Source organism: Trichomycterus rosablanca, chromosome 8 (assembly GCF_030014385.1).
Source record: "Trichomycterus rosablanca isolate fTriRos1 chromosome 8, fTriRos1.hap1, whole genome shotgun sequence".
In the NCBI taxonomy this organism is placed as follows: Eukaryota; Metazoa; Chordata; class Actinopteri; order Siluriformes; family Trichomycteridae; genus Trichomycterus; species Trichomycterus rosablanca.
The window spans coordinates 14,651,052-14,661,765 of NC_085995.1; the positions used below are offsets into that span (position 1 = coordinate 14,651,052).

General features: G+C 38.0%; 1 protein-coding gene across 1 annotated transcript; it reads right to left on the reverse strand.

Annotated features, from left to right (window-relative positions):
- Nucleotides 1-1,420: 1,420 nt before the first annotated feature.
- Nucleotides 1,421-7,238, reverse strand: mrpl18 (mitochondrial ribosomal protein L18). The gene is made up of 4 exons (XM_062999876.1): nucleotides 7,025-7,238; nucleotides 5,024-5,192; nucleotides 4,596-4,830; nucleotides 1,421-1,571 (listed from the first exon to the last, which is right to left on the reverse strand). The coding sequence occupies exons 1-4, from the start codon at nucleotides 7,104-7,106 to the stop codon at nucleotides 1,500-1,502; spliced, it is 558 nt and encodes a 185-aa protein (XP_062855946.1). The 5' UTR covers nucleotides 7,107-7,238; the 3' UTR covers nucleotides 1,421-1,499.
- Nucleotides 7,239-10,714: the final 3,476 nt, after the last annotated feature.

Genomic DNA, 10,714 nt, shown 5'->3' on the forward strand with positions numbered 1-10,714 from the left:
ATGAGGAACCTTAGATGAGTCTGTGTGGTCTCCCAAACAATGTTTTGTCACAAAAACGTGAACAGTGACAGGGGGTTTAACCCTTTGATGCACAAGCTAAACAAACCCCTTCTAATGCACAACATGGGTGGAAAATGACCCATATTCATCCATTCAAGAATATTTTCATATGCACATTATTCAGTTATTCATGTATTTACTGTCTTAGCTAATAAAAGCTATCTATACTAGAATATGTAAACAGCTTGCAAGCAAATAGTATTGGACATATTCAAGATTCAAGGGCCTAATCTTTGGTTGTCTTTCAAAAGATCAGTAAATATGTTTTTGACTACAAACACTTACAAATGTCAGTAGTTTCTGTCAAATTCCATAGTAAATACATAAGGGTCATTTTTGACCCATGTTGTGTATTAGAAGGGTAGTGATACAAAAATGATTTTTATTAAAAAAGTAAAAAATATAAAACTGAAATAAGGATTTGTGATGATCAAAAACAAGTTGATTGAGGAATTCATGGAAGCTTGAATGACAAAATTAATTTATTGCAAAGATATAGAAAATAAAAACTCAGTTGGGTCACGTTTGACCCAGGTTGTGCATCAAAAGGTTAATGATATTATGTATAAAAATGCATGCCAACAAGAAAAAGCGAGAGATCAAATTTGTTTGTGTGCTGATAGGAAAGTAGGAATTAAGTAAGAAAAACAAATGAATCTGGATAAAAGAGTGGATTTGGCTACACGGCCAGCAGGGATGATCTGTTCTGCAAAGAGAGTTGAACGTCATTTTTATTATGGATTGATGTGGACGATAAGTCACAAATACTGTAAAGCTTGTGTGTGCCAATGTATTCTGATAGGAACTACATTTTTCCCTGTTCCACATATTTACAACTCACTCTCCAAGGGTACCTCTTCTGTATCGTGCGTTCATAACAATCACAACCTGATCAACACCTTTCACACTACATGATTTTGAGTGGCCGACTAGTCCAGATATTTAGCATGCTGCGTAGTCTTCGAGCGATCGGTGAGGCGCTCGGATCTAGTCATTAAACAGTTCACACATAGCGACCGAGAGCCGATTTTAGAGCCCCGAGTAAACGCAGATTACACATCTAGCGACCACCTGTCAGCGAGTGAAAATCAGGGCAAAATTTGTGTAGTGTTAACTAGGCATTACGTACACCTAGGGACAATCCACCTACAGGACTTTTGAGGGTGGGAGAAACCCAGACTACACAGAGAAATCCAATAAAAACACTGAGGGAAATAAGTGGTGGAGAAACAAAGAGAGGACAGTGTACATATTAAAATTCTCTGTAAATCCACTGCTGGTCAGTAAAAAAGATGCGGCTGTGTGTGTTGAAGGAGACGTGTGCTAGAGCAGAGGGAAAAACATCCAAACAAAAGAAATGTCAAGCTCATGTTAGTACGTGTGTACTAATGTTTATTCACATTTATACACAAATTAATTATAAAAGGAGGAAAAACATTTTAATTAAATTTGCGTCGTGGTTCACTGAGGACTACACCCCCTTCTTTCATGGCTGTCCAAAACGTCTGGACCTGAAACACATAAAAAAATATATATACAAAATTATATTTGAAAACACTTTGAGTCTACATTTTAAATATGATTTTATATATATATTTATACAACAGTTAGTTCCGACCTGGTTGAGAAGCGTTCTAACCGTGCTGATATTTGTGATAACAGCACGGCCTTTTCACACCACAACTGTATTACTCCGCTGACGCGTTGCCAGTAACGACAAGCTTCATGCACACAAGCCGCCAGTTGTTTCAGGTCTGAGGGCTCGTTTAAAAGCTATTGGAGACCCACACTAGCTGACAGAAAAAGGTGGAGTGCAGTCCTCAGTGCAGAACATGACCAAGAAGACACAGTACAGAGGTCACCAGCGAAGCGAGCCAGACTGTTTGATGCCGATGCACATCCTACAGAGCAGCCTTTTTTTTTTTCTAACTGCACAATGAACGGAAGTGTGCAGATTAACAAATACAAATAACGCAATAACTCTAATAAATAACTAAATTCTATCTTTTAATTCTTAATTAATTTTATTTTTAGCTTTTTCTCCTTTTCCTTTCATCTTCGCTTATTCATATTCGCTTATTATTTTTATTCCAAACTAGCGTTACTTTGTAGTGTTAAACTATATGCCTTTTTTAGCCTACTGTGTTAAGGCAGGGTAGGGAATTTTTACCGTTGCATAGCAGCAACTCATTCGTTGTGGAACTACTTTTTGGTGGAAGGTATTGTCAATATTAAAGCATATTCAATATGAAATTCAGGGCTTCTTTGATTTATTTTCTGTCTTTATTTTGTAAAAACTGTTGTATAAAACCAATAGAACACTTGAGGTCATGATGTTATTCGCGATAACACACTCCCTCTTGTGTTCTATTGCTTAAATATGTATCATGCTTCCTCTCCACCAATGCTGATCACCGCTCTGATTGAGGAGAACGAAGCTAACCCACACCCCCTCCGACACGTGGGCAGCAGCTGTATGCATTTTGTCACCTACACTTTGACAAGTGCAATGCAGATCAGCACTGTGTACGGCGAGACCCACCCTGACAGCAAACTTTTCCCGTCTCTGTGCAGGCGCCAACAATCAGCCAGCAGAGGTCGTAATTGCATTAGTTATGAGAGAGAACCTATCTGGCTTTTTTTTTATATCCCACCTAGGGCTGGGCGATTTTCACGATTAATTCGGTTCATTCGCATGAACGTTTTCACCCGATGTTAGAATGTGACAATCGCGATTGTTTACATACTTTATATTTTAATTAAAATACCAACATGTCACGAGGCAGAAACTGACCAGACGCTCGCGGAATATAAATCAGAGAAAGTTTAATATCAAAAGGGCAAAAACAGTGTACAAAATCAGGTAAAGTCCAAAACCAGTGGATAAACTAAAACAGTAAACGGAAGACAACAAGGATTATACACGGTAACGGTTAGATTTAGAAATAAAGAGCGCAAACATGATCGGCAAAATGAGACACAAACAGAAGAGTTTAATTAAGATTCACTGAATCAAACACCGCTGAACTGAATCAAAACTCCGGAGACAGTGAGCCCGATCAGGATTGGCTGACCGGGACATGTGACAGTCACGTGACAGTCCGTGAGAGCTTGGGATTTGTAGTCCATATTGTTAGAAGCAGAACTGGCCCCCTCCATCCACCCCCCAATCACAAGAGGACAAAAGCTGAGCTGAGTGATTACTTGATGCCCCCCAATGTAGATACTGATACAGACTCACTTAGTGGTGGAAACAGCACAGTACAGGCTTGTGTTCCTTTTAAGAAACCTGTAAAGAACTTTTTGTAAGGTGGTTCTGCTGCACAATATTTAAAACAAGAGTTGTTTGTGAGCTATTCTTATAAAGCATATAGATAATTTAGATTTCTATTTTGTTTTAATTATTGTGATATCGTTATTATAAAGTTTGAGTCCCTTACAAGGATAATTATAGGTGGTGCTGTTACTATTTTTGCACTTCTGCAGTCTTTTAAATTACAATGCAAAAAAAGAAATTTAAGTCTTATTTCAATTGCATTATACAAAAAAATAATAATCGTAATCGACAATCGGTTATAATTTTAAAATAATCGAGATTTTTTTTGGGGGGCAAAATCGCCCAGCCCTAATCCCACCCCTATCTGAACAACAGGTCAATCGTTGTTCACGTGGCTGCTCAGCCCAGACGGCAGGCAGAGCTGGGACTCAATACGATTTATTCGAGATCCCAGCTCTGGTGTTCCAGAGTGTGTCTTTACCACTGCGTCACCTGAGCGGCAATGTTCTATATATTTAATAATTTTCTGCAAATAAATGATAGTGCATGGGCCGTTTAAAGAGACAGCCACACTATCATACACTATATGAACACCTGAACTTAAGCTTGTTGGACATACCACTCCAAACCCACGAGCATCAATGCCCTCTCCATTCACTTGTTGCTACAACAGCCTCTGCTCTACCAAGAAGGCTTTTCTCAATATATTGAAGTCTGGCTTTAGGAATTTGTGCACATTCGGTTAAAAGCACATTTGTGAGGTCTGGCACTGTGTGGTGGCTTCTGGCTGCGCCCGATTTCTGACCCCTGGCGGGAACCTGGCGTGTATGCACCAAGAATGTCCAAAACTCATTACAGACTTTATCACAGACTGGACTGAATAATGAAGAACTCCAAATGCTTACATTATTATTATGAATATTTTTCTTGCTAGTTATAACTTTTAGTTCAATTTAATTTTGTGTATGAATGATTTGTGTAAATCCTATTCATTCAAATTATTCTCCAGGTCACCCAAGGAGGATGGGGGTTCCTCTGAAGGTTTCTTCCTGTATTTTTAAGGGAGTTTTTCCCTGCCACTGTCACCCTTGGCTTGCTCAACAGGGGTTTTTGGTCTGTCGGTCCTGGATTCTGTAAAGTTGCTTTAAGGAATATTGTAAAAAGCACTATACAAATGCATTTGACTTGACTCTGACGTTGAGCAAGAGGACCTGGCTGTGTTGTGTAGTTATTATTTTCTATATACAGGCTGACTTACCGCATCAGAACGGAAGGTCCATGGCACCTCACGGTAAACTAGCCTCGTGATTCCAGCCTCGCAGCACCTCTGAGCCAGAACATCTCCTACAGCTCGGCATGCTGCTACCGAATGAGTGGAACTGAGCTGCTTTTTCAGTGCCCATTCCTGTGTGGAGCATGTGATCACTGGAACATCACAGTCCCATGAAAACACAGCCACCGATACGTGATGCTGCGTGCGCTTAAACACCAGCCTTAGGAAAAAAAAAAAAAAAAGACATTCAATACATAACACTTACTAACAGTAATTAACATGAAGAGCCTGTGTTTATTTAAATCAACCCTCAGCATTCATCGAACAACGATGGCTGTTATTCACTAACATCTGAAAAAAGGAAATTGAGAGTAACATTCATTCTACGTATTTATTAATATAAACACACAAACCTGTGGTAATATTCTCTCTTGGGCCAGATAGTGCTCCAGCCTCTGTCCTTCACAGCAAGGGCCATCTGTTCCAGGTTTCTGGGATTTCTATTCACAAATGTTTCATTAATATCTTCATTCTGGTTCGTCTCTGGTTCTGGTTTAGGTGCCGCCTGACTCAAATTCCGAACTGGAGAAAAGAAGGGAAAATAAAACATACAATGTGCAAAAGTGTTAGGCAGCCATTAGATTTGTTGTTGTTTTAGCAATGGTAGAATACCATTATAATTATTTCTCTTATTATTTCTCTTTATTAAAATACAACAAAAATACAGGATATGTGTATACAGTACTAAAAACAGAAACAACTCTGGAAAAAAACAGCTTATATAGGCTAGAGTGACAAATATTTAGTGTTATATCCCCTCACACTTGATCAATAGCAGGAACATGGCTTTCAAACCTAAATAGAATGAAACCCTTATTTATGCAATTGCTAACATCTGTATTAGTCTTACTATTTCATATATAATATCATAGAGGCAGTATGGGATCACCTGAACAGAGAAACAAATAAGACAGCCTAAAACTAAAGAACATCAGTCAGACACTGATGTTGAAAGAAAGGGCCTGGCTCACAATCTTCATTCCAGTTTATCCCAAAGGTGTGTGGGTTTTCACTACTAAGTCACCAAACCATGTCCTTATGGGCTATGCTTTGTGCACTTCCCAGACTGTTCCCCACAAAAAAGTACACAATTGTCAAAAATGTTTTGGTATACTAAGGAATTTAGATTTCCCTTCACTTAAATTAAAGGGCCTAGACCAACCCCTGAAAAACAACCCCATAGCATTGTACCTACTCCTCCAAACTTCAAAAATGGCACAATGCAGTCAGACAGGTAATGTTCTTCTAACAATCGCCAAACCCAGAAACCTAGAGAAGCATGATGTGTCATGCCACACAACACGTTTCCACTGCTCGAGAATCCAGTGCTGGCGTGCTTTACACCACACCATCTAGCGCTTTGCATTGTGCTTGGTCATGTAAGGCTTGGAGCTCCTGTTGCACAGGTTTTATATCTATGTTAATTCCATAGAAGGTTTGGGATTCTGGACTATGCAACTCAGCACTTGCCAACACCTCACTGTAACTTTATGTGGTGTGCCACCTCATGGCTGAGTTGCTGTGGTTTGTAAATGTTTTGAATTAAAATTGAAAGTGCATTTTTTTCAGTGCATTTGCATTTATGGAAATAAATATTCTAATGAATGTGCTTTATTCGCTTTTTTAAAATCACTGCTATTTTTTTGAACACCACTGTATATATATATATATACACACACACACACATATATATATATATATACAGTATGTATATATATAACTACAACTTCAAAAAAAGTGGAGCTGATAAAATGGACAGTGAGTGTGGAAACAAGGAGGTGGTTTTAATGTTATAGCTGATCACTCACTCACTGAACACTTAATAAGTTACACCTCTGCAGTATGTAAATTCATTTTTAGGCTTCACCCACAATACAGACACACTGTGGGTATACAACCACTGAATGTAGCCCAATGTCACTCAGTACACTTCGTAACCCCACTTACCAGATGATGTTGGGCTAATATCAGTACTGCAATGATATTAACATGACATTGACACGGCAGTGTGTTTTTTCTGATATGTATCAGGTGTAGCATAGTTGAGATTTTTTAAATATAGTTTAATCTCACTGGACTCTTCAGCAGGAACACATGCCCTGTGAGCACTCGTTTCTTGCACAATATGTGTTACTTTCTGTTTTTTTTTTTTTACTGGACTAGCAAGCAGAAGGTTGCTGGTTCAAGCCCCACCACTGCCAAAGTAGCCACTGTTTGGCCCCTGAGGAAGGCACTTAACCCCCAATTGCTCAAATCGTAATAGACCATAATTGTAAGTCATAACAGCATATTACTAAACATGTTTACTACATCATCAGACTAAACAGTGTAGTAAAACACAGTTATTTACTCACCCGCTCTGTCCTGACTAAATGTGTGTTTTTGTCCAAGCGCCAGCAACCGGACAGAACGATACATTCTCATCATCGCGGCCATTACTAAACTATTCACTTATAAACACATATATATATAATAAATACTCTGCTGCATAAAACAACTCAATAACACAATAAACCATCCACTGTCGGACTAATGAACTAAACCTGACACAGTACTGTAAGCAGCCATCTTTCTGTGTTACACTACTCACTGTCCGTGTCAGACTGAGGAGCATTACCTACGTTCCAGTAATATTGTAAGACGCCATTATGTCGTTTCAGGTTGTAAGGCAATTATAAACAGTAAAACACGATAAAAAGCTAAAATGTATTATACTTGTGACTTGCGAAATTGTGGCTTTACGGTCCGGGTCCTTTCTGTGTGGAGTTTGCATGTTCTCCCCGTGTCTGTGTGGGTTTCCTCCGGGAGCTCCGGTTTCCTCCCACAGTCCAAAGACATGCAAGTGAAATGAATTGGAGGTACTAAATTGTCCATGACTGTGTTTGATATAACCTTGTGAATCTTGTGTAACGAGTAACTACAGTTTCTGTCATGTAACCAAAGTGTAAAAACATGACGTTAAAATCCTAATAAACAACAAACATCTTAAGAACAATTAGGCCTGTCATTTTTGTTTACATTTTAATATTTTGTTTATACCTAAATGAACTTGAAAGCACCTTTTTCAGATACTGTAGGTAAGTTAATTATATATTAATCTCTTATAAAGGTGGCATGATTGCTCGGTGGGTAGCACTGTCGTCTCACAGCAAGAAGGTCCTGGATTCGATTCCCAGGTGAAGCGGTCTGGGTCCTTTCTGTGTGGCCTTTGCATGTTCTCCCTGTGTCTTTGAGGGTTTCCTTTGGGAGCTTCCTTTTTCTCCCACAATCCAAAGACATGCAAGTGAGGTGAATTGGAGATACTAAATAGTCCAAGACTGTGTTTGACATTAAAAAAACTTTAACTGATGAATCCTATGTAACCAGTCATTACCCGTCCTGTCATGACTGTAACCAAAGTGTGTAAAACATGATGTTAAACTCCTAATAAATGAATCTCTCATGAACTTTAATCTTTACTTCCACTAAATAAAAGTGTTTTGTGACACCTTGTATGGCTTTGGCTTACAACTGTTTGTCCCACACTTCATAATAATATTGAGATATACTGTACATTGTATATTACCATTCAGCTAAAATATGATAAGATTTTTGGGGATTTTTTGTCCAAATCATCCAGCACTATACTCGATTCTCCCTCATCTGTTTCGGGAGTTCAACAGGTTCTTTACCTGGTATGCTAATTGTCCATCTATCTCCTTGGGAGGTGGAGGCTCTGTAGCTGTGAAGTCTGTGACTAGAGGACCTGGAATGTATGGTCTCAGAGCAGAAACATACAATACTTGGTAGTTCAGGTCTATATATCATTTTATTATTTTCCTTTACCTTAAAAGGTCCCAGATACTTAGTTTTGGGCATCCAGAGATATTATGAAGTCACCTGTCGCCTGGTTTATAGATTGGCGCTTCCCTTAAGGGTGTCAATGAATAAATGACAGTGACAAACAGCTAATAGATCACAAGTGAACAGTTTTATAGGTCTTCCAGTTTTAAAGTAAAGTTGCTTTAGGGTGGGGAATTGTTTAAAATAGGTAGTCAGAGTTGGGCATTTTGGCCATTATTTAGTTCCACAGCTTGCAATAGCACACACACTGCTCCTATCCCTAACTTAATGAATAAACCATTCAATTTATGTCTCTGTCTCTATGTCCCACAAGTCCAAAGACATATCAGGCCAATTGGAGCTACTAAAAATTGCCCTAAGCGTGAGTGATTGTGTGTTTGTGTGTGTGTGTGTGTGTGTGTGTGTGTGCGTGTGTGCTTGCCCTGTGATGCACAAATGCCCACAAACACATCCAAAATATTGTGAAAAGTCTTTACAGTCTGTCTTAGAGATGCAAATTTGTTTCCTTTTACTGATTTTGGCAGCAAAACATTTATTACATTCATTCTGCATGTATTGTTTTAAGTGTTTGTTCTTTTTTTTAATAATGTGACAATTATGCAATAAAAATATGAAAAAAGGCCCTTTTTCATTCTTCAGTTAGAAAGGCTTGCCATATATTTTGTGAAGCTTGTGTACATTTACGAGCTCTGAAACAGCGGGTAGATTTAAAGTACATCTGATGTGCCAGACTAGGAAATGCCTTTGGCTGAGAGGAATAATAAAACTTGCTGGTTTTAGAATTCTATTACCCAGACTGATTAATAAATCTCATCTAAAGACAGGCTTATAGACTGAGTGCTGTATCCACATAGAGGCTGGTACCACAAAACTAAACATATATTCAGTGATTTTCACAGTTACTTTTGGAGTGATTACATATACATTTTCAGCATTTAGCAGACACTTTTATTCAAAGTGACTTACAGTACTGTGACAGTATTGTCTGAGCAATTGAAGGTTAGGGGCCTTGCTCAAGGGCCCAACAGTGGCAACCCAGCAGTGGTGGGGCTTATATCAATGACCTTTCAATTTCTAATCCAGTACCTTAACCACTAGGCTACTGCCCTGATTAATAAATCTATGAAGAAAACCCATAAGCTGTAATAAGATTATTGGCAATAGAAATTTATTAACAATTTAATTATTATTTAATATTATTAATTATTATTTAAAAATTCTATTTAAATAATTATGCATGAGTGAAATTGAACCTGCTTGATTCTGATAACAGTCTGGATGGTCCTTTTCATCTGTGACTCAGAGAACTCGATGTCCTTCTTTCCCCAAAAACAAGCTGAACTGCAGACTCATCTTACTGTCCTCAAGTCTATCTGAGATGAGCTTGGGCCCAGAGAACTCAGCAGCATGTCTTTATAGAATTGATGTATGGTTTTCTCTTTGTAAAACAGAGTTTCAGCTTGCATTATTTAATGCAGTGGTAGTGGTGTGTTAAGTGAGAGTGGTTTTCTGAAGGACTATACTGTATTTATCACAGTAGCAAGACTTTAAGAGGTCACACATATTCAACAGTGGTTTCTGGCTTTGTCATACATGAACTGAGATCTTTCCAGATTCCCTGAATCTTTTTACAGTATTATGTAAGGTAAATAGTAAAAGACAATAGTTATTTGCAATCTCGCAATAAGAAATGTTTTTTTTAATTGATTGACAATTTTCTGAACAGACTGAGAGTGTGTTGCAGGCATCACATTCTAAACACATTTACAGTAAAAAAAATACAATGAAGTTTATCAGTAAAAACACTGGAAATCTTTTCTTTCTACTTTTCCAGTTAAATAAAGATTCAAGAGAATTAACAAAAAAGATTCTTTTTTTTAGTGAGTTGTATTCTCTTAAATGGTCAAATCAGAAGATATCAATAGTCTGTATAAATATCTGAGCCATTTCTGTTTATGGAAATGCTGTATTCTGAGATATAAAGTTATGTGTCTTCTACAAAGCAATGACCTAATCACCAAACCTTATAAATTCACGTACAAGACGAAAAGGAGTGGACCAATAACTAACCCATGGAAAATGCATTGAGGTTATGAGATAATGAAATCAAATCCCTTTAATATGTGTGACGGAATGGTCTTCTAGCTATAAGGAAAACCAGTTGAGAGTCTGACCACCAGTCTACACTATATGGTCAAAAG

What these genes read in the sequence shown, in the direction of transcription:
- mrpl18 (XM_062999876.1), bottom strand. Translation starts at nt 7,106, where the DNA reads ATGGCCGCGATGATGAGAATGTATCGTTCTGTCCGGTTGCTGGCGCTT. An exon ending in ATTTAGTCAGGACAGAGCGG is followed by an intron (nt 5,193 to 7,024) that starts GTGAGTAAATAA and finishes TCTTTTCTCCAG; the next exon opens with TTCGGAATTTGAGTCAGGCG. An exon ending in GGACCTTCCGTTCTGATGCG is followed by an intron (nt 1,572 to 4,595) that starts GTAAGTCAGCCT and finishes TATGTGTTTCAG; the next exon opens with GTCCAGACGTTTTGGACAGC.